Source organism: Eublepharis macularius, chromosome 12, assembly GCF_028583425.1.
Source record: "Eublepharis macularius isolate TG4126 chromosome 12, MPM_Emac_v1.0, whole genome shotgun sequence".
In the NCBI taxonomy this organism is placed as follows: Eukaryota; Metazoa; Chordata; class Lepidosauria; order Squamata; family Eublepharidae; genus Eublepharis; species Eublepharis macularius.
The window spans coordinates 66,966,956-66,990,245 of record NC_072801.1 but is presented as its reverse complement, the minus strand read 5'-3'; the positions used below and the strand labels follow the sequence as shown (position 1 = coordinate 66,990,245).

General features: G+C 47.8%; 1 protein-coding gene across 4 annotated transcripts in view; it reads right to left on the bottom strand.

Annotated features, from left to right (window-relative positions):
• TEP1 (telomerase associated protein 1) overlaps nt 1-23,290 on the bottom strand; it is a 63,074-nt gene that overhangs the window by 763 nt on the left and 39,021 nt on the right. For all 4 annotated transcript variants that reach the window (XM_054992431.1, XM_054992430.1, XM_054992432.1 and 1 more), the window contains exons 25-55: nt 23,052-23,243; nt 22,103-22,290; nt 20,926-21,079; nt 20,652-20,831; nt 19,579-19,671; nt 19,351-19,483; nt 19,031-19,181; nt 18,219-18,358; nt 17,940-18,028; nt 17,496-17,610; nt 16,475-16,700; nt 16,264-16,381; nt 15,955-16,079; nt 15,448-15,547; nt 14,603-14,758; nt 14,230-14,439; nt 13,447-13,600; nt 13,106-13,324; nt 11,835-11,998; nt 10,887-11,003; nt 10,307-10,414; nt 9,010-9,136; nt 7,846-7,913; nt 6,711-6,843; nt 5,094-5,233; nt 3,951-4,069; nt 3,122-3,271; nt 2,917-3,031; nt 2,520-2,628; nt 1,923-2,041; nt 541-645 (exon numbers count right to left, since the gene is read on the bottom strand). In XM_054992431.1, the coding sequence (XP_054848406.1) occupies nt 541-645; nt 1,923-2,041; nt 2,520-2,628; nt 2,917-3,031; nt 3,122-3,271; nt 3,951-4,069; nt 5,094-5,233; nt 6,711-6,843; nt 7,846-7,913; nt 9,010-9,136; nt 10,307-10,414; nt 10,887-11,003; nt 11,835-11,998; nt 13,106-13,324; nt 13,447-13,600; nt 14,230-14,439; nt 14,603-14,758; nt 15,448-15,547; nt 15,955-16,079; nt 16,264-16,381; nt 16,475-16,700; nt 17,496-17,610; nt 17,940-18,028; nt 18,219-18,358; nt 19,031-19,181; nt 19,351-19,483; nt 19,579-19,671; nt 20,652-20,831; nt 20,926-21,079; nt 22,103-22,290; nt 23,052-23,243 (4,317 nt within the window). The remainder of the gene's footprint in view (nt 1-540; nt 646-1,922; nt 2,042-2,519; nt 2,629-2,916; nt 3,032-3,121; nt 3,272-3,950; nt 4,070-5,093; nt 5,234-6,710; nt 6,844-7,845; nt 7,914-9,009; nt 9,137-10,306; nt 10,415-10,886; nt 11,004-11,834; nt 11,999-13,105; nt 13,325-13,446; nt 13,601-14,229; nt 14,440-14,602; nt 14,759-15,447; nt 15,548-15,954; nt 16,080-16,263; nt 16,382-16,474; nt 16,701-17,495; nt 17,611-17,939; nt 18,029-18,218; nt 18,359-19,030; nt 19,182-19,350; nt 19,484-19,578; nt 19,672-20,651; nt 20,832-20,925; nt 21,080-22,102; nt 22,291-23,051; nt 23,244-23,290) is intronic.

Below are 23,290 nucleotides of genomic sequence, written 5' to 3'. Positions count from 1 at the left end.
CCATGCGCATCAAAAACTAGGTCGATAACCTAGCTTTCTTCCTGATGTGCTAGTTTTCTACATGCAGGGATTTAAAAAAAAAACACATGGGCACTGTATGAGTCCCCTGCTGCAGACTGTAATTTTACTGCCCAGACTGAGGTGTACCACTTTAGTAGGTCTCAGGGGAGAGAAGGTATGCTTGGGATGAGGGGACCAAAAGAGTTGGCAGATTTCTAAGTGAATGGGGGAAACCAAGGATGAACACACAAGGAAGAGGGGGTTGTCCTTCCCTAACAGCTATTGGGCAGGTGATTTGGTCCTGCAGCAGCCCCCTGTGTAGACGGTAGAGAGGACAGAGGCTTCCTTGATGTGTAACATCCTACAAAGAACACTGGAAGCCACAGTCTCCAGGAGGCCCCTGAGGCATGTGCCCATGTTGTCCCTATGCTGCACTGGTGGGATACCCTAAAAATGCCATCTGTACCGTGAGGGAGGGAAAGAGTGGAGCTGGGGGGGGGGTGTATTCCCAAAGGCCTAGTCCCACTGGGGGTCACTCACCAGTTTCATTGTGCTGCCATCCCAGATCTTCACATCCCGGTCATGGGATGCCGTTACAATCTTGTCTCCAAGGATGTGGAGAGCTGTGATTTTGTCATCGTGAATCTAAAGAACACACACAAAGTTGAAACTGCTGTAAACGGGGAAGTGACATATGGTGGGAGGGTGAAAAGACTGTCTGGTCTCACCTGTGGTACCCTGAGTCCCTGTTGAAGGAAGTCCCAGATTTTAAACATGAGGCATGTATGGAAACAATTTTGCAAACACTCAAAGTTTAGCCCGTCAAAAATATGCTAAGTTTTTAGGTATGCTCCGGAGCAAAATATGCTCTGGTTTTAGGTACCAAAGGAGCATAGTCAAATCCCACTGCAAAGCAGAAGGCAGACTGGCCTGGACATCATTTTGAAGGTTGAGGTTTTAACAGATGGTGAAACGAGTAGCAAGACGGGAAACTTGACCAGTATAGTACCTACCCCCAACCCTCAACCTGACAGACTTAATCCAAGTGAATGTAGTAAGACAAACATCCATGAGAGAAACAGGAAAAGAATAGTAACTTTTATTTACTTCATGATAGGGGAATTAGGTGGTTCAGAAAAGAGGATAGAAACTTTTAACAGTCTTGCTGGGCCCATTCATTTATAATGTCACACTTGATAAATTAGGCATGCTGACAACAGTTAGCAGGCACGTTTTCCCCAGAAGTTAAGACTCTTAAGACACCACAGTATCCTAGCAAAGGATTTATTTCAGCCTGCTTCTCAGGAGGCAAAATCCTATTTTATGTTTTAATTATATCCTGCCTTTCTGCCTGATAATGCACCCTAAGCAGCTTTTCACATTATTCCTCCCTCCTTTACAACAACCACCTTGTGAGGGTAAATTAGGCTGAGAGACTGTGACAGGCCCAAAGTCGCCTGGCAGGTTTCCGTGGCTGTGAGATATTTGAACCCAGCCATCCCAGATCTTAATCCAGGTCTCCAACCGCTACGCCATACCAACCCAAATCTCCCCCAGTCTCCTGAGATGGGACTGCTTCGACCTGTCACCCTAGAGACACAAACCCTAACTAACTACTTCTCTCCACCCTCCCATCTGGCTTCTCCAGCCCCTCCATGGATCCAGATTGGCTAGTGAGTTGCTCTCCTTACACCCCAAATGGGATTAAATAGTGGTTTTTTCCACCAGAGAAAGTGGGATCTTTGCGCACAGTCCCCGCCCCAATCCTCGCCTATCAGTAGAGCTAATGAAGTCTGGGAAAGTTTCCGTAATAGGCTCAGGCCCCAAAGCGATGAAGGATTAAAACTATGTTCCAGTTGTCAAAAATCTAACCCTGCCTGGTCCCTTCCCCCAATCTGGTAGAACCGCTTCCTTCTCCTCACCTTTCTCCTCTGCCACCCGTCAAGCTGCCACAGCTCATCCTGATTCTCCTCCGCCTCTTGCGGCCGCCGGGTCTGAGTCCACAAGGCGCCTTCAGAGTCAGCGAAGTACAAGAACTTTTCTGTCAGGAAAGGAGGCAAGGGTTAAAAGCACATTGCACCCAGCCCTTCTGCCCACTTCTACCCACCCCTTCCTTCCTTAAGTGGGCCAGTGCCCTTAATCTAAATCTGCCACCAACTAACCCAGGTGCCCTTCTTGCTGACCCCTGCTATGCCAGGCACCCGTTGCAGTCCTGCAAACAGAGCTGTTCTTAAAACGTGCCAGCTGTCTCCCCAATTACTCAGGACATTGCAGCTTAGGAAAACCTGACCTCACATTTAACCATCAAACGTCTTTTAAATGTGCATGTTCTTTATTCCCAAAGGCAGACTGTTACAAAAACTCCTTTGGGATTCTTAAGCAGACAGTGTCTGCGTGTCTCCCCTACGAGGACTACAAATTTGTTTTCCAAAGCAAACTTGAAATCTTGCTCTAGGAGAAGCATCTCTTTCATAGGAACAAGGCATGTCTCATGTCCCCTGTTAGAAAAAGGCCCTCACCCTTCACCAGCCGTGTAACAGTAATCCAGACAGATGCATTTTTTGGTTCCCAAGGTATGTAGTCCCACCACTCCTGCTCATCCTTCAGCTCCCCCGATTGGGTTACACTCTAAAAAACAAAAAGGGGGGCACAGCTCTGGTGAGGAATGGAAAGATCCGGCCCCTCCTGGCCGGGGATTCCCCCACGGAAGTCTCTTCAGCTGACCATCAGTGACAGACAAAAGAAATTCAATTTAGGTCATCGCTTCACCACAAGCTACATAAACTGAGGATCTAATTTAGGTAAGCAGAATTCCAGGAAGTTGGATGCAGGGACCGGCCAGAAAGGAGGAGCCTGCAGTGATTCAGCAAAATATTTGGGTGGGATCCCTGGCTTCTAGCTGTAGCCGCCACTCACCATCCTGAACAACTTAGGCATCTTCATGGATTCCCAGATGTGAAGAACACCCTCCTCGGATGCATAGAGGTCAAAACACACATGATCACCGATATTCCATGGTGAATCTTTTTCCCTGGGAGAGCGAGAAGATCCAAAGTAGAGAACATTGAGGCAGGGCTATATTTCCCCCTCTTCTTCCAAGAGCCACTTCTCTCCAACTTACTTGTTGTGCCAAAACTTCTTGTCCTGAGGCTTAAGGACTAAGAGGTCGCCATCAGTCAGACTCAGGACTACAGGTCCACCAGGACTGGGCGTTCCTGCACACAGCACCGAAGCCTTTGCTGCCGGCTGCAGAAGCTTCCGATATGTCAAACTAAGCAATGGGAAGGGGAAGTGCAAAGGAGAGACTTTAGTGCCACAGATATGCACCAGGGGTTAGAAGTACATTACAGGCATTGTAAGATTAATTAAGGCAGGGGGATCTATGGGTACAGGCAGTCACGCTTTTTGACCAAAGAGACTGTCTCTTGGGCTGGCTGTATGGATGAACCCCTGGTGGCCTCAGAACAAGGAGCTGACTAGTCAAGCTGGGCTCAGCCAGATGCATTGGGAACGCTCATACAGGGGGATGTAGGGTTTTAAGGATATATTGTCCCTGAACATGGAGGTTCTGCTTCGCTATTGTGGGCCAACAGCCACTGAAACAGTTCTCTGTTTATCTCATCCTTTATAAAAGCAGTGATCCCCTTTTAAGACTAAGTTCCATGAATTAACCAGTGGGCAGAGAAGAACGTCTTTTCATCTGCCCTCCACCTGTTGCCCATGAACATTTGCTCCCTGAAAGTTGGCCCAGGGGAACTCTGCAAATGCTCGGGGAAACTTGCTTTTCTGCCACTTTCTCCCCAGGCTCAGCTCTCTCATGCCAAAGCAGGTTCCAGGGCGGAGGGCATTTAAGCCTCAAGGGACAGGGGGCTGGACCGCAGCGTTCTTGTTTCCCTAGGTCTGAGAAAGGACATTTACCAGAATGGTGGGGCTGATTCGCCTGACCTTACCCGCCTGTCTCGTCATGGCATCCACTGGTGTTTATGTTCCAGAGGCTAATTCCCTCCGAGGCGACCAGGACTGTGTGGGCGGAGGTGAAGGCCAAGGCGCTGATGCAGTGCGAACCAACCTGGAAGGTGGGGAGAAAAGAACAGCATCACTGACCAATTACTGCGTTCTCTGGTGTTGCCACTTGGAGACAGCAACTGAGTACATCTCATCAGCTACCACTTTTTAGAGATGTGCTTCCGTTTTTCCTTCTCGTTGCCAGAGGTGTCACCTGACAGCTGCTCCACCCGGCACCCATTTTATCTTTGCAAATCTGCTTCGCATTCTACAGGTTATGCCTCCCCCCACCCCTTTCTGAAACATTTCTTGCTTAACATCCAGCCTGATTAAGAGTTCTGGAGACCTTGAAAGCCTGCACATTGTCTTGTGTTACTTTTTTAGAGAAATTTTATTTAAAAAGAAAAAGACAACAGAAAAGCTTAGATAATATACATATAGTATAGTAAAAGAAAAGCTAGACAAGCTATAATGGCACAACTAAATTAGAAAATATTACTCCTTTCCCTCTCAATTACTTACGCCCAAAATTTTATATTTAACATTCTATATTCAACCTTATATTTCTCATTTTATATTCAACATTTTAAAACCTTAGTTTTATCATTAGTCTATGTCCATATTAACCATTCTTATTTTTTTCTTAATTTCCAAGTACATAATCAAATCTCCATTTTTCCTGAAATTCCAGTGTTGGTCTGTTGTGCCTATAAGAAGTTAGTTTAGCCACAGACACATATTCATGCCGTTTGTTCATCCATGCATTCACATCTGGACAAAATTCTATCTTCCATTTTGCTCCACATACAACTCTCGCAGCCGTCTCTGTATACTTAAAAAGTTCGCCGTGTACTTTTATAATACCTTGAAAGCTTGCACATTGTCTTGTGCTATTTTAAGTGGTCCTTGAAGAGGTATTTTTTCTGGTTTTCAGATGTTGCTTTGGACCAGCATAGATACCAAAATGTGTCTCATCTATTCAAGCCACCAGGTATCAAACCACCAGCTCCCTGGAACCTGCTTCTTTCCATTAATACACTAGAGGGAGCATGTTAGTAGTTACTCCAGGTGCGTTGATGACTGATTACCTTTGCCGTCCCCGCAGTCTTGCCTTCCCACCACAGCATCAGATCTCCACGTTCCCCACCAGACACAGCAAACTCCCCCTCAGGGGACCAGGCCACAGCTGTGACAACCCCGCAGTGCTGTGGGAAACCTCTGACACCACCTGCCAGGGAACAAGCGACTGTTTTATCAATTTGTGATTTTAAAAGCATATGTTCTATTGGGGCGGAGCCTGTGAATGGCAAGGGGCGGAGTCTAGTGTGTTTTAGAAGACTATGTTGGTGGTGGAATCTAATGGACAACAGCATGTAGCTAACTGGAGGTGGGAGAAAAATCCTAAGTTCTGTGACCCAAAATACCTGGTTTATTCATTTAACAAACAAGCCAATGCCAAAACCATTGGCCAAAATATCAAACAGACAGGTTCGATGGCTGATAGTTCTAACTGTGTGAACAGTGGACAGATGTGCTGATACACCTATCTTAGCCACCATCTATTCCCTTGAGGGGAAAAGAGCTGGGTTTGATGGCATATATATACAGCCTATGAAGCCACCATCTATTCCCTTGAGGGGAAAAAGAGCTGGGTTTGATGGCATATATATACAGCCTATGAAGCCCTGACCTGGATAACAGGATCTCAGAAGCTAAGCAGGGTCGGCCTTGGTTAATAATCGGATGGGGAGACCTCCAACGAAGACCAGGGTTGCCACAGCAATGGCAATGGCAAGCCACCTAGCCTCTTGCCATAAAAGCCCCATCAGGGGTCGGCACAAGTCAGCTATGACTTGAGGGCACTCTCCACTGCCATGAAGAGAAAACATTTTTTTAAAAAAATGGAAGGGAGATTACTCTGTGGTACATTTCACAAATTTATTCATTTTCCTACTGCTTCCCCAAAACTTAAAAAAACAAGCAGAACCAAGTTTAATTATCGATAAGCAGATGCAGTAAAATTCTTCCAGGTAATTCAAACAAGGCAACCTGTATGCTTCAGTTGAAGACTCTCTCTACCATTCCAGTGCCCCCTCAGTCCACTTACATGCCCCCACTGGTGGTGGGGGATCCCTCACTGCCAGTGGGCACTTCCCACTGCCACTCAGCTGGTCAGAGGGAGACAAATGGCAGCAAAATGCGGGGTGGGGGTGGGGGACAAGCAGCATTTCAATACACAAACCACTCCTCGTGTACCTGGAAATGATGTCATTTGGACAAAAAATCATAGAGTTCTGCCCAAATGATATAACGTCCATGAAACATGTTGACATTACTTCCGGCTGCACAGGGAGTGATGTCACCAGTGAGGGTCCCCCAGGGAAAGTCTTCTACAGTTTGCCAGCTGGTTGGAAACCCTCGAGCCCCTCAGTCTGCTGGCATAACCCCTAATGCCCCCCTCAGTCTGTTTCCATATGATCATGGGAAGATGATTTCGAGTCCACCCTTTAGGCTGTCTACCTCAGTGTCTTTTTTTCATTGGCAGACTTTGGTCTCATGCAGAGAACTTCTCCAGCCCTGCTACCCAAGATCTTTTTCAACTGGAGATGCCAAGGATCGAACCTAGGACCTTCTGCAAGGAACGCTGAGCTACGCCCTTTTCGCAAATTCATGAGGGGATTTGTGTAAGCGACCGGGCTACTAACCGTCCTTCTTGCGAAGGGTCCACAGCCGGGCTGTTTTGTCTTCTGCTATGGTCAGGAAAGAGGAAGATGCTGAAGAAACAGCAGCCCCACAAACGGCACCAGAATGTCCAGAAAGGACTTGGGGTTGCTCCATCTGTCAATCAGAAAGAAAGGGTAACATGAATGCAGGGTTTGGGGCGCGGTGGAGGAAACAGCTGAGCAAAGCCATCTTGGCCACTTTGTCTTGACCAGCACTTCAATGGCTCCACGCAGCCACCATGGACGGGGAAAAATACCCACAGAGATAGTATTTATTAGGCAGGGGCTGGAAACAGGGATCCTTTATGGGAACGATCCCACAATTGCTTTGAAAAACAAGCATTCTTCCTTCCCTTTTCTGTTCCTAGCTATTCTCTGAGTAAAGCATCTGTGATGATAACACTAACAACTGTATGCTTATATACTACTCTTCTAGACAGGTTAGCGCCTACTCAGAACGGTGAACATAGTCAGGTTTATTATTATCCCCAAGTACAGCCGGGGAGCTGAGGCTGAGAGGAGTGGCTTACCCACGGCCACCTGCAGAGCTCATGGCACTAGCGGGATTCAAACCAGCAGAGAGCTGATTTGCAGCCCAACCGCTGCGCTACAGCAGATGGAACAGGTCCAAAGGATCCAGCCCAAACATTTTCAGGCAGAGCAAAGCAGCTTCCCAAATTTGAACGGGACGAAAAAAGAATGTAAGTTTGCCTGGACTGTGCCCTTATTAGCGTGCTTCTTTACTGAAGGGGTTTGCATGTCCTTAAAGCAGGAAACTAAGCATAATTGCATTTTTGCTAACCTATATAATGAATGACAACCTCAAGATTTTGTGGGTAGGGAGAAAGAAGAGTTCATAAAGGTTTACCCCAAAAAGAAAAATTGTATAGCCTGAAATGCATAGGGTTTCTATCAACGGTTGAATAATTTTTAAAAAATTTAACTACAGCTCGGTCCCTGCCCCCCGCCCCAAATTTTATGTGTGTTGTTGGTAATGGGAATGGCAACTTTAAAGAAAAATGAAACAAAGACGTTTATCTAGGGATGTCCCCAACAATGAGCAACAGTAGAAAGGGCTACTTCCTATACATCGTCAACTCTTTTCCCCATCTCTTACCGTCAGGGGCTTCCAAAGGTTCACTGTCCCATCAGAACCAGCCGCAGCCAACATAAATACTTTTTCCCCTGCCAAAAAGAAAACAAGGATGACTTCAAACTGGTAGGAAGACAGAGGAGAGAGGCTGTTTCATTTGAAAGGCCATTCCTCCCCACTTCAAAAACCTGTCTCCTCATCTTTGCTTTAAGGACATTAAGTTTCATGTTTAGAAAAGACTGCAAATTAAAGTAAACTTTCCAAACGTTTGCTTGATTACAGCACAGCAAGGCGCTTTACAGGAGAGCTCCCAGCAACTCTGCTGGCTGATTAAACTAAACATCGCATACTCTATAGCTACTGAAAGCAGCAGCTTGTGATGGTTTAAGAGAGCTGCAGATTAAAGGCTTCTTGAATTGCTGTCCTGGTGTCCTTGACTGGGCAGAAACTTGAGACAAAAATGTCATAAATAAAAAAATAAATTGCTTGATGGCCAGCAAACTGAAGACATTGTTTCTGCTGTTCAAGCAGCTCTTAATGCTCATCAGCAATATGAGCTCCTTAAGCTGAACAAATCCAAACATTGGCACACTCTGGGATCTGTACGCATCATCATCGTCGAAGAAAAAGAACAAGATCAAATGTAGAGATCTGGCAACAGAAACCACCCGACTATGGAAGAAGAATGCAACAGTAGTCCCCATTGTCATCGGGGCACGTGGAACCATCTCGAAACACTTTGCAATCCAAATGGAAAAACTGCAAAACCTACACAACTGCAAAAGATGGCGCTACTTGGAACTGCATACATATTACGCCGATATCTGGTTGATACTTAGGTCTCCGGCAGAAACTTGTATCAGCTTAGCAAGGCCAATCAATAATAACGTGACCTGTGTTTATTGTTGATTGTAGAGAGTTGTAGAACTTTAGTGTAGCATAAACTTTCGAGAACCACAGTTCTCTTCGGCATCTGACGAAGAGAGCTGTGGTTCTCGAAAGCTTATGTTACAGTAAAGTTGGTTAGTCTTAAAGGTGCTACTGGACTCTCTACTATTTTGCTACTACAGACTATGCATGACAGGGCATGTAGAGTTCAGATTTGTACGCATGGCAGGGCAGTAGTGTCAGAGCCCTTTTCCAGGCTTCCAAAACAATTTTGAAGCAGAAAGAGGAAGTTTATCTTACCTTGGTCGCTGAAGCCTGCACAGTGGTTGGCCCGACCCGGATGAGCCAGGAACCGGGTTTTCTCCACTCCCTGGAGGTCCCATGCCAACAGCATCCCTTCCCTGTCCATGGAGATCACATGATCACTCTGCCATAACAAGTGAGACATGAGGATGAGTTTAAAAAGAGAGTCAAACTTCCCTGGTACCAAAGAAAATTAGATGTGGCACTCTAAACAGTACCAGTTAAAGATCTTTTGTGGAAAAGTCCTACCTAGTTTTATCAACAACAACAACAACAACAACATTCTATTTATATGCCACCCTTTAGGACAACTTAACACCCACTCAGAGCATTTTATAAAGTGTGTTATTATTATCCTCACAACAATCATCCTGTGAGGTGGGTGGGGCTGAGAGAGCTCGGAGAGAGCTGTGACTGACCCAAGGAAACCCAGCCGGCTTCAAGTAGAGGAGTGGGGAATCAATCACGTTTCTCCAGATTAGAGTCCCGCTGCTCTTAACCACTACAACAAACTGGTTCTTTGTAAGAGGTTTTGCTCCAGAAACCCTTATGTGGTTCAAGGAGCCAGGAATTCTTTTTGTTCAAGAATGTCAGAGGGGACCTCAGGGAATGTAGGGCACAGAGACCGGGGAACAAGGCCAAAAAACCAGAGACTAGAAGGAGTAGCAAAAGTGATGGAATTTCTCCAATAAATTATAAGGCAGGTGTCCCCAACGTGGTACCTGTGGGCACAATGGTGGTCACCAACACCTTCCCTTGTACCTGTCAAGTGTTTTTAGAAAGTGGGTGTGGCCAGGTGGGTTTTTTACCGAGCAGTGTTTCTTATTGGCCATGGAGATTTGATTAGGTATGCAGATTTTTTAAAGGCATTGCTTTGGCAGAAGCTGCTTCCACAGCACAAGGATCTTCACTGTGTGATGGAAGGTAAGCTGTGGCAGCCATTTTGTGGCTGGCTCCACCTCCTGCAGCAGCCATTTTGTTGCTGCACCTACCACACTGTCAGAATTCCAAATGTGCCCACAGGTTCAAAAAGGTTGGGCATCCCTGCTATTAGGCGTTCAGAAGCCATTCCAAATCATACCATGTGTAGAAATGCAGAAATCAGTGCCTTCTCCCCCTCCCGAAACTTTAGAACTCACCAAAGCTTAGGCTTTAGAACTCACCAAAAAGCCAAAGCCTAAGCATTTTGCAGAATTGTTGTCTGAAGAAAAGGAAGGTGCTTCAGGCCAATGCAGGGAAGGAAAGAATTAAAGTTGCACCTTCTCTCATCAACAGCCCCAGGGGGCCTTCTTACCTCACTTGTAACTCCACAGATGGGGCTCTGGTGCCCAAGGAACACCCGGAGGCGTTTGCCAGTTAGAGGATCCCAGAGACAAACAGTGCAGTCATTGGAACCAGAAAGCTGTTTGGAGAATGGCCAAATTGGATGGTAAGTTAAAAATGAGGAGAATGAAGCAGGAAAGGGGATGAGTTCTGTAAATAGCAGTGCCCTCTCCCCCCACCTCAGTTCCTCCTTGGCAAGTCTCAGGGGAGCAGTTTTAAGCATGCGGCAGCCTGACTTAACACTATGCTCAAGGGTACACAGTGACGACAGCTGCATAAAATAACAGGGTGGGGTTGCCAAAAGACAGCAGGAAGCAGGAAAGTCGGGCGCCATTTTGGAAAGGTTTGCTTGCTTGATTCAACAAGGAGCTATCCCCATTCGTGACACCTGGTACTCAGGCCAGGATATCAGCTGTGACAGACAGGCAAAGAAGTGGGTGATTCTATCAGCTGGGCAAGGCTGCGAGCTTCTTCGGTCCCTCTTCTACTTCTGGGATTCCCCCCTGCACAACAGGCCCACCAACATGGAACACTCGATCACCCAAACGCACCAGCGTGGGACCTGTCCAGGCACAGACGGAGATCCAGTCTTGGTGGCAGAAAGGCAGGGAGCGCCAGAGGGAAGGGGTCTTCTGGGAGGGGTCCCTTACATCCCAGAGAAACAAGGCCTGTGAACAGAGAAGCATTTATTATTATTACCTTGAAGGTTCTTATGATTAGCATCGACTATTATCCGACTCAAGTCTCAACAAGAAAGGTGGATGATAAATGAAGTAAATGTATTATGTATGTAGGTAGATAGGTAGGTATTTATTTATTTATTGCCTTTCTCACTGAGAGTCAAGGCGGATTATACAGTGTGATATCCGTACAGTCAATATCAAGGACATACCAAAATACAGTAAATATGAACTGCAGCAACTGACTTCCCAGTCCCCGTCTTTGTCCTCCCACAATCCTATAAGGCTGTTTAGGCTCAGAGTATGGGAACAGCACAAGTTCACCCTGCCAGCTTCATGTCAAAGAGGGGATTTGAACCCACGCCTCTCCAGCCCTAGCCTGGCAATCTTTATCCACAGCATTCTTGGGCTTTTATGAAGCTGGAAACTCTAAAAGCTGCCCCCTGCTGTTGCTTAGGCAGAGCAGCAGTCTCTTCTTGTCCCGTCCCTAAAGTAGTGGCTGTCACCGTTTTTACACTCATGTTTTCAACATCAACTTGTCAGCCAAGGAACACCCACCCACAGCAGAGGATGGGGCATATTCTCATGCACTTGTCACCTTGTTGGCTTCTCCCTTGCCACATCTGAACCACAAGCATGCCTCAAAACCACTCCTAACATTGCTATATAGAGCTGCTTGCATGCAGAAGATGATTAAAAGTAGTGGGCAAACTGTTTTTCAGGGAAGCTTGACCAATGTCATGGGACACTGAGACACCTCCAACAGGCAGCCAAGGAGACCCACCGTAGCGCTAAGCTCCACCAGTATTACTGACTTACCCGGTCTTTGCCTCCAGTGGCAAGGTAGCATCCATCAGGGCTGAAGGCACAGCAGGTCACCCCAGCCGTGTGACCCTGAAGGACAGCGAGTGGGGAGATGCTGGCGACTGTAGCGGGGCCGGGTCTCAGGGTCTCTGTGAGCCACAGCCGGACAGTGAAATCCTCTGGAAGGGGGAAAAGAGGAGGGGAAGAAGATGGGAGCATCTGGAGGACTGAAACACCTGCCTTCCTCTACTCATGAGCAGGAGCCAGAGGCAGCAGGGACCCCAGCCTGTGGCATTCGGAGGCTGCATGCCGCAGCTCCTCTTTCCAGCCACAGGCTTCATTGGACAGTACGGTCTGGAGAGAGAGATTATTGGACCATGCCAGACTGGAAGCCACCGTGTCCAATCTGGAAATCCTCTACTTTCAGCCCAGATACTCAATATGGCTAAAATTAACTCAGCGGTAAAGGAAAGACATTCTGTATGTGGCTCCCTTCCTGTTTATTAATTTCAAAAGAATCCCAAGATTGATCTTGGAATTAAAGACCGAGAAAACTACATCACAGGTGAACACCAGGGTGGTAAACTATGGTAGCCCAGTAGTCACCCGTTCACTTGGCAAAAGACAGCCCTCACAAACGTGTCTACTACAGTGCACTCCAGGCCCCCGTGCTTTGCCCCCATGTGGCATTCCAGCTCTCTAGTCACGTAACAACAGCACACGTTTTTCACACGGGCCAGTCACCAGGATAGCCTCCTCGGGAGTCTCAAAGCCAACCCCCACATTGCTTAAGGGCTACTCTGCCAAGACAGGGTGCGGGACCAGGGAAGAGTCTGTTTAGCAACTGTCCTTTAAGTTTCTACCAATTCCTGGGTTGCAAAGGAAGCGATGACCCAGAAAACGCTAAGTTGGTGGAGACAACAGCAAGTTAAATTATTGAGAAGAGATAGGGGGGCTGAGAATCAACAGTAGTGGTTGGTAGCAGGGGCAGCCGCCAGCCTTCCTTGGCCCAGGATATGGCCCTGGAGCCATCAATTACCACTGCCTGACAAAGTATGCCCTAACATGCACTACATAGTTTCTTCTTTGTGCTGTGAGTTTATTCCCGCCTTGAACTAACACACAGTTGGGCTAAGATAAAAAGGACGTTTTCACGTTTGGGAAAAAGTGTGACTGCTTATTCCAACCTCTTGCTGCTTCTGGTCGAGGTCCCCAGGAGAAGCAGTACCTAGAAGCTCCCCCTCTGTGTTCCCCTCAATTACTCCGCTGCAGCTTCTTCAAGTCACCTGAAGTCGATGCCATCAAGTTCTTGGAGACCACAAGGCCTGTCACAGCTCTGTCGTGACCCTGAATTTTTCGAAGGCACAAGGGCTGGAGATCTGTGGTGTTCCAGACACGCAGGGAGCCGTCATCACTGCCCCCAACCAGAAGGAGGTTGTCCAACCAGGCGAGGCTGCAGACAGCCACTCCGTTCGCTCTGCAGTGAGTTGGGTCAAAGCCTGAGCCTATGGGGGAGAGAGAAGATCTACATGGAAGAAAGTCTCAGCGCTTCCAAGGCCAGTCCTCCATAGAAGTACCCCCCGCACTCCCCATCTATCCCCCAAAGTGCTTCATGCTGGTCACTTACGCCACGGCTGGTGGTAGACCCAGACGTCATCAGAGTGGTGCCCAACCGCGAGCCGACTACCATCAGGATTTGGGGCAATGCAGAGAGCTGGGGAAAGGGCGGGGGACTGCAAGGTGCTCCAGAGCTGCCCTGAGTGGCCTTCCCAAACCTGGACCTGCAATGCAGATCACATGGGATCTGTTAGACCAGACCCAAGGAAGGACCACTGGCCAACACAGAGACAGATTTCTACTGTCCCAGGCTGCTGTTGCGTTACTCTAATGCACTACCCCCATTCTGCCATTCCCTTATATCTGCTTAATTATAACGTTATAGGGACATGGCCTCTTAGGTCCATATTTGTGGAGTTGTGGCTGTTGAGCCACTGGATCTATTCTCCTCACTATCTGGCAAGCATCAAAACCGAAATGATGTATCCTAATCTCTTGAGTGGCGTTCAGGTTACCAACTGGCCTGGAGAAAAAATGTTCTGTCCCTTCAACAGAGACTAAATGGGATGTTATTTACTAGGTGCTATCATTTCCCTCTATGCCGTGAAAAGGTCCAAGCGCCCACTGACACACATTAATGCTTCTATTCAAAAGGACAGAACATTTTTATCCAGGCCACCTAACTGATGCATCCTGGCTGGCCCAGTGGATGAAGAATTTTTTTTTCAAATGGGCACAACAAAGTGCTGACCCAGAATGAACCCGACAATGCAAGATTTTAGCTCCTCCTCCCTCGGGCTTCTGATTCTTTTCTTAATCCTGAAGTTGGTTCAATCGCTGTTCAGAACAGTACCTTACAGTCTTCTCCGCCAGTGATAAGCTTCCCCCCTGGGAGGAACTGAGCAGCAGCGACATAGCCAGAGTGAGCTGAGAAAGTGCCCAAAGCCACAGATTCCTTCCACGACCAGAGACAAACGGTTCCAACCAGAGTCCCAGCTGCCAAAACGTTGCCAGTCGGGGAAAAGGTAATGCAATGGATGGAGGCATCGTGGCCTTTCAGCTCCTGCAGAAGAGGATTTGAGTCGAGAAAACGACAGCTCCAGATACCTCCTTTGAAAATAATCCAAAATCTCCCCATTTCCATTGCCCTTGTGTTCATGAACACCCCACAAATCTCCGCCACACAACCACTACCCCATGCCGTTTTGAACTTTTCCCTTTCTCACCGAGAGCACGCTCATATCTTGCACGTCCAGAACGGTGACAGTTCTATCCCAGCCTCCTGTGGCCACCGCCTGTCCCACAGGGTGAAAGGCTGCACAGTTCAACGGATGTGAACAGTCTCGTTCCCGTGTCAAATGACCATGAGCGGACTCCCAGAGCTGGAAAAGAAAACCAGAGACCTACATTATCGCAACTACGTATCACTGAGGTTCCCCACACAAAAAATGCACACTGCTAGCTCAATATTTTAGACCAACACTTTCTACACACACAGGTTGATGTTTCCTTAACTATTTTTACACTTTAAGATGCCAAGAGAAGGCAGCCCTGTGCCTGTGAGAAGTGACAAGAACCTTGTTCGCAGAAGACTGGGTGGCAAATACACCAACTAACCAACATTGTCAAGAGAGGACGTTACTGTTCGGGGGGGGGCAGACGTTCCCACGAATGAACCTTGTCAAGAAAAGACATTACTGTTCTGTGTTCCTGCAAACTACGTTACTGCTATACTATTGTGTTAGCAGCCCCTTAGGGGGACAATCACGACTTCAATTCTTCCCATGCTACGGGTGGGGAGGACAGCTCTGCCGAAGCCAAAGAATCAGTCAGTGGTACACGGGTTTCCCAAATCCAGGTCCAGCTTAGATTAGACCAGGCAGAAGGCTTGGAGTCTTTTTCCTTCATCTCCAGATTCCACGGACTGTTCCACTAAGGCCGCAATGAGCCCTGGGGTGGCCTCCAGTGACTACTTGATCATGTGAACATTATCCAGGCGGCAACCCCAGAAAGCTGAAAGAGATCTCAACTCCAGCGAGTTTGAAAGAAGGGGGGAAAGAGAGGCTCATACCTTGAGGTAACCATCAAATGAGACGGTAGCTAACAGTCTGAGGTCAGAATCAATGCAGCAGTCGGTGATTTGGGCCTTGTGAGCGTCCATGCCCATAAGCCTACAAATGGAATGAGAAATTAATGATCGGAGGCCGCACTCACTTAATTTAACACAGCATCACTAAGCCATAAGTGGGAGAGAAGGGAATCAGAAGAACAGGAGCAGGCAATTGAGCTGTCACGGTCATTCTGGATTTTGCCACCTGCTCTGATCCCGGTCTGCCATTTGGAATAGTGACAACCAGCACACAGATAGCCAATTTTCCCATCACCAGCATCAGGGAGAACCAAATCTGTACGCTTGGTAACCTTCCAACCCTATCATTCCATGGAAGATGGCAGCCATTTTGCTTCCGCCCACCTCGTGCCTGGTCCCTCTAGCTTCCAGTTTGCCTCAGCTGAAAACTGCTTTGTTGCCACCCTGCAGTCTGTAAAATGGATTTTGACCACCATCTGAAGGACCTACCTGCATCCTTCCCTCACGCTCCAAAGCTCCAAGCATCCATTGAAGGCCCCGAGACAGACAGACGTCTCTGACAGGAACACACAGGCTGAGATTCCATCACAGGCACTCAGCAAGGACTTCAGTTCCTAGATTGTGGGGAGAGAAAGGTTGGGGGGTTGAAGGGACATTAGAATTTCCTTTGTGGATCAGCCCAAACATCCATCGCTCTATTTCCAATAGTGGCTACTGAGGAACATTACCAGTCCCAGACCCTAAGCAACTCTAGCAAGGGGTATTGATAAATGGCACAAATCAAACCAACAGTTTTACCTGCCCAGTCTCCATATCCAAGAGGTGGAGGGTTCCTTCAGCGGTGCCCACAGCAGCCAGGCTTCCAGAGGGGGAAACTGAGGCACTGGAAGGGGTGGCTGGCAGATTCAGTACGAGGCTGGTGGACATTGGAAGAAGGAAAAAATACAGGGTCAGAATGTCTATGGTGTGTGTAAAAATCATCTCCATAGTGATACCCTTACAAAATTACCTCATGTTTTCTTGGGCTTCCTGGGGTTTGTTAATCCATTTCAGGAAATGTCTTCCGTCTCTGCAAAGCTCAGCCTGGGCTTGCAAAGAGAGTGTTGAGGAATCCGGCTCATTTGCTGCCTGTTGCAGAAGCAGCGAAGGATTCTGGGAAAGCAGCCCCATGTTCCTTTGCAAGAAGTCACGGAAAGAGTCCACGGTCTCGTCGCGCTCTGAGCCAATGGCAGCCTCTGTCAGGGTAAAGATTTAGGTGAGTGGAAATGGGAGGATGCTTGGCAAATGGTCCGTCTTGGTTAGCTTAAGTTTAACTAGTTATTCATTTTTTTTAAAAAAAGAGAAAGATTATGCAGTAATGACTAACACTAGCCTTTATTCCACTGTTCCCCCAAACCAGTGATTATTATCTTTTAGAACCAACAGGGAGCAGCAATGCCCTCGGCTGCAATTTCTCTACTATTCCAGAGGTGGCGGCAGCGACATCTTGTAGCCTTTTATAAAAAGGAAACACGCTTCCAAAATACAGTATGGAGCTCTAATGAGTAATATCCAGTTCTCTCAGAACTTGTGTAATAACGAAATCTACAAAGGTGACATAGTGAACGTTTTCACCCCCCGGCATACAACATGGGCCTCGAGCAGCAAAATTTGGCACAACTCCAAACCACATTACGATTTACACAGTCGAAATTCAGTCCTAACAAATGTTGAGACTGTTTGGATGAGTTATGCTGTCACTAGGCCAACAAAGAACCAAGATGATCTCTTTATTTTAACTATTTTGCTATATCCTGGCCCACTAAATCATCAGCCCCCAAATCCCAGCATGAAATTTCCTATCTGAGCCAGGAGAGAGTGACCCTCTTAGACTATTTATTGACATGACTCTGAAATGGACTGTACTGGCTCACACTGTGTAATCCGCCTTGAGTCTCAGTGAGAAAGGCAGACTATAAAGAACATAAATAAATAAAAAAACGTACACATTGCAATTCCCCTCACAGACGCTAGGGGTAGCAGCGGCTTACCATAGAGCGCATAAGCTTCAGAGAGGGAGGGGAGGAGACGCAGCCGGACATGAGCGCTCACGACTCTCAGGTCAGTCAGGAGAGAAGCCAGATTGCTGAGACAGCCACTTTGGACCTGATGGAGGAAGGAGTTGTACTCTGAGAAGACACCTACAAGGCCTCCATTACTCCCCTGTCCTGAAACCCTTATCTGCACAAACCCTCTCTGCTCCCAAGCCTTTTCCATTTTTCTCTTGTGTATCCATGAGGGATAGAAACACAGTTTTTCTTTGTTTTGTTTTTTATAAAAAGAAAGAACGCAGGTGCTCGGGATGCCACCCAAAGCAACAGATCTTGCATTAGTGCCCCGCTATGACATAAACATGGCAGCCATGCAGATTCCTCATCCCTTGCGAGTGCTGCCTTGACCCCAAAGGTGTTTCTTGTGAGTGCCTTCTCGCTTACCAAGTGATAGGGAAGAGCTGACAAAGATTCTGCCTCACAGTTCCGGAAACTCCTGGAACCATCTGGGTCTGAGAGTTTCCACCAGTGAGCTGCATGAGAGAAAACACCAAGACAGCTGCTCTACTACTGCCAACCATGGACCCTTTCCTGGAACTGTCAGCCGGATGAGATTTAGCCAGTCAAAAAGGAGAAGACTGGAGACTCCCACAGGATAGGGTAGGGTGGTGCGGCTTACATATACCATTTCCCCCAACTGACAAAATGAGAACTAGCGATTACCTGCCAAAAGCACGTGAGCTGTGTGGGCCAAGCCTGGTTTTTTCAGGTAACGCCTTTCCACCGCCGTCTTCAAGGGGGTACCAAAGAGATGCAGCCGGGAGCCAGGGGGTTCTGCTGGAGAGCCACATGCCGCAAGGAGGCTGTGGGGAAACGGCAGAATGACTAACCCAGTTCCCTCGCAGCCAACAGCCTTTCCTTTCAAGCATTAAATAGGATTATATTTCATTCCACTTTCATAGTGGGGGATTGCAGTAGTAAATCCCAATTGGCCAGTGTCAGTACCACCGTCACCTTTGAGTGAAGCCTGCAGTCCGGGGCCCTTGAGGCCCTGCTCCAAGTCCCATCTTTGAGTTAAGAATATATTTTGACAGGAGCAGGGCTTTTCCTGTGGTGGCTCCAGAGTTATACAGGCATCTTGCAGGAGCACAGCCTGTGAATCTTCGCCAGTCACTTTTCAAAGGAAAACAAAAAGTGGCCTTTTTCTTCCATCAAGTTGGAGACTTTAACAATGACTTCCATATAGTTTTACTAAACTGCTCTTTCAACGGGTCTTTTCTGCTTGTATTTCTGTTTGCAAACTGCCTTGTAAACAGTTGAAGTAAAGGGAGTTTAGAAATACACTGTAAATAAATCAAATCACCAAACTCATTAGGACAGATGCCCTCTGTGAGGCAATCTTGAGGAGGTTGGGAAACATGGTACTCCCAGCGGATATGTTATCCCAAAGTCTTGTGGTGGCCGCAAACCAAGAGTTAATTCACACAAAGTGAGGCACGGGCACCCCCCAGAGAACCCAAAGATGAACTGCTCACCCCCTCAGGCTCCGGAGGAAGTCCAAGAAGGGAGCCATAGGGTAGATTCCAGAACGTCTCCCAGCAAGAATGGCTTCTTCCAGGTTTATGTCGGCCCCATTCAGCTCTTTCCATGTAGCCAGGACAGCATACAGATCTCGCTCAGTTAATCCTGTAACGGGCACAACAACAAGAATCCTCTAAAGGAAACTCTGGCTACCCCAAGGATGACTCGTGAGATGCTACGGTGCAACCACCTCTGGTGCAGAGCCAGCCAAACAACAGCTCAGGTGAACATTCCCCTTGCAAAGCCCGCCCCCTCAACCTTTCACACATCTCACCATCTCTGCTGGCCCAGAGAGATGCGAAGGCCACAGCTACCAGTTCCAGCCCGTGGTCTTGCTCCAGGCATCCCAACAAATGCTGCAGCAGCAAAGGAAGAGAGACAGGCAGTTTCTGGATCCTCTCTGAGAGCTGAGGGAGAGGAGAACAAAAGCAAGTGAAAATCTCACTCGGGTGGCACCTTGTGTAGGAACGGTGCTGTTCCGCCAGGTACCAGCCCCCCTCACCTTCTCGTACAGGGCAAAGAGCCGCAGGTCCTGGGTCAGCAGTGTCAGGTACAAAGGTTGTCGAGAGCCACGTTTGAGGAGTACGAGGCGCATCTGTGGGGACAAAAGGGGTCAGGAGACCCAAAGTACGCCTACTTGCTATTCTGACCAATCAGAGCATCCCACAGAACTCAGGAGAATGGCTCATCCAAAGCTATTCTCCCCTTCCCCTTCCTGATTCTTCCACAATGGGGTCCCCTTGACAAAAATTGTGTGTGTGGGAGGGAGGTCAACTGGAATTCAGTTTTCCATAGTTAGAACAGAGTCCACCTTAACAAAGAAGCACCCAAAATTGCACTCTAAGTTATGCAATGTGACAATTCTTTTATTCTTGCTACTTTGTCAAGTCAAGCAACCACCTTGGGGGCCCTGACTGGGCGGACAGGCAGGATATACATTTTGTCAGTAAATTAAAAAAAAACAAACCTGTAAAACCTCAACAGCGAACATGTGTACACATCACACCCATCTCTCTGCTCAAACTAGGCTATTGAACTGGCTTGCTTCCTATGTAAATGATGAGTTGTAACCAAGTCGGAGACAACTTCGGACACTCTGAGGAAGTCTTCTGAGGAGACTTCTGAGGAAGGTTAACATGAAACGGGCTTACATCTAGAGGCTCACCTTCACTACAACTAATTACAGAAGCTGTTCTACAACATCACAAGGATGAGACTTTTCTAAATTTGTGATACAAGATCGCATGATTTGTTGTGATATTTTTCTATCGTCTATATAATATGTAAAACCCATATGTAAATTTAATAATTATAAAACATACTAGCCACAAATCACAGTGATTATTTGTTTTGGCGTTTTTTTTTACACTGTGATCCCGGTTTGTTTCTCTGGTCTATATTGGAAGTCTTGAGGGCTAGAAACTTGTCCAAAACAAAAGCTAAGAATCTGCAGAAGTTTCCAATTCCATGTTTGTGCAGGGCAATACCTGGCTGTTCGGCATGCTCACACTGGATGCCTGTCACCTTCTGCATGGCATTGAAACAAGTCTCCATAAACACCACCTCTATTTTTACCTGGTTGTTGAAAGCTGACTCTTCCAACTTTTTGCCGTACAATGCCAGATCTTTGCGGATGATGACAGCCCTGTCAGGAGGATCCAGCGGCCCCAGGGAGATGATGGCGACATCTTTCCGTTGTTTGAGAGACCTGAGGAGAGGTGATTCCTCGGAAACACTGAGGACGAGGCTGACTCGCTGCAGGAAGAGAGAGGGGTTCAGGCAAAGGAACTGCACACTGGGTGTGTGTATCACCTCAGAAGCCTGCTTAGGAGAGGCAGCTACAACTCACCTGGGGTAGCTGTTCAGGCAGCCAGTCAGAGACCAGCTGCCCACTGGCTGCATGAATAAGGTCAGCACCGTCAATCAGAACCACCAGAGATTGCCGACGCTTCAGCAACTGGGCCACGGAATGGAGAAGGGAGTTGAACTGGCCCACCAGCCCCCTGCAAGGAACACCAGCAATCTTTTGGCAAGAGAATGGTGTGTAGCCAGGTCCCTCACCCGGAAGATTCCCCGGCCACGGACACACCACGCACACTGGCCAAGGGGATCCCACCAAATAAAGTCCTCATTTGATATTTTTAGATTCATGGACTGAAGTGAAAGAAAGCTGTATAATTAAAGGGCAAGGTTCAAGTCCAGTAGCAAGATCAACAAGACTTCCAGGGTTATCAACTTTTGAGAGCCAAAGTTCCTCTTGTCAGATGAAAGGTAAAGGTGCAAGCACTGAGTCATTACTGACCCAGGGAGGAACGTCGCATCACGACGCTTTCTTGGCAGACTTTTTTTAACAGGGTGGTTTGCCATGGCCTCCCCTAATCATCTACACTTTACCCCCAGGAAACTGGGTACTCATTTTACCGACCTCGGAAGGATGGAAGGCTGAGTCAACCTTCAGCTGGCTACCTGAACCCGGCTTCCGTCAGAATCGAACTCAGGTTGTGAACAGAGCTTGGGCGGCAGTACTGCAGCTTACCACTCTGCGCCACGGGGCTCTTGTCAGATACCTGATGAATTTCTGGAGAAGGAAGCTTGACTCATGAAAGCTTATACCCTGGAAACCTTGTTAGTCTTTAAGGCTCTAGTGGATTTGAATCTTGCTCTTCTACTGCAGACTCATTGGAAACTCTATAATCAAACTGAGCACACGTGCTACTTAAGAAATGCCAGGCAGCCCATCTAAATACACTGACAGCTGACCAGCATTTAACTGGCTGGAATATTCATCTCTAAGCAAGTATCACCTTCACCTCACAGGTGAAGAATGCAATGAAACCATTTTTTTTTTAAAAGCATGCCTCCTCCCTCTGAAAAAATAACCACCTCCTACTGTCCCCCTTCCTTTACTGTATATGTAAGAATCTGCTCACTCTCCCAGTCTCCCTCTGGACGTATATTTCCCCATGACTTCTATCCCCAGCACACACACACACACACACCTCCCCATATCTCTGGCCATTGCTAACCTGTAGCTTGTGGGCGGGGTCGGTGGCTGCTTCATCAGCTTCCTCAGCAGGGCACAAAGCCGCCCTAACATGACCTGGGCATTGGCCTGATCGGGCCGGGCCCTGGTGAAATGAGCCATGACATGGTAACAGGGGGCGGGGTCTCCATGGGGCGGGGCCTTTGCTTGGAGTTCCTGGGCCAGGGCTGCCTGAAACGGAGAGAAGGAAAGAGCTGGGTAAGAGTTCGAGTTGTGCCAAGTCAAACCAGGTGAATCATGTGGTACCTGGAGCTGCTCTTGTCTCTTGCCCCTTTCTTTGCCAGGTTCACATCTCTGTTTTTTTCCTGTTTGAAGCAACAAATTAGGAAGCCTCAAGGAATCCTGGGTGAGGGGGATAATCCATTTGGAAATTCCATGCACAGACATTCAGATCTCCCCCTCCAGTCTACCATTAGAGGCCAGAGCAAGCCAATTTCTCCATCTCCCTTCTCCACAATTTAACTGACACACCACATCCAATGCCTCTTGGAGCATGCTCAATCCTCATTAGGCACACATTTTTTAAAATGATGCTTTTCTGTACGCCTGGGAAGCTCCCAAGTGTAATGAAACCTTGTCTGTGAGCGACCTAGTTTTGCCGCATTTGTGACTGGCATAGGGGCCAGCAACGTTCTTAACAGATGGAGGAAATAATGATATTGTGAATATTGGGGTGGAAGAAGGATAAGCACCAAGGCAGAATAGTGCTTTCCTCCAGAAAACTCCCAGCAGCGACGAGATTCAAACCGGGGCTAGTCAACCTCAGAGGCTTAGCCATTCCGCTGAAGCAGCTCTCAGATTTCAATTCTCGACAGAAAGGGATTGTGTGATACTTGCTATTAAAACAGCCACATGCCTGCGGCACTGGCTGCTGCATCGTTTCTCTTTCTCCCAATTCCCAGTCTGGCTTCCCTTAGAAGCTTCATGCTCACCAAGAAGACAGTCTTGCCTTGGCCACATTCACCACTCACAACACAGACTCTGCCTCCGCACAGCTGGGCAGCTGTGGCACGGAGCAGCTTTGCCCGGGCACAGAACCTCTTCTGCTGCAGCTCTTGAAAAGATTCCTGCAAGATATTTTCTTCTGCCTCCTCCAGCTCACCACTGAGCACGGAACCGTCTCCCTGGACAAGCAGAGATGGGGATGGGACAGACTTGTTATATGCACAGT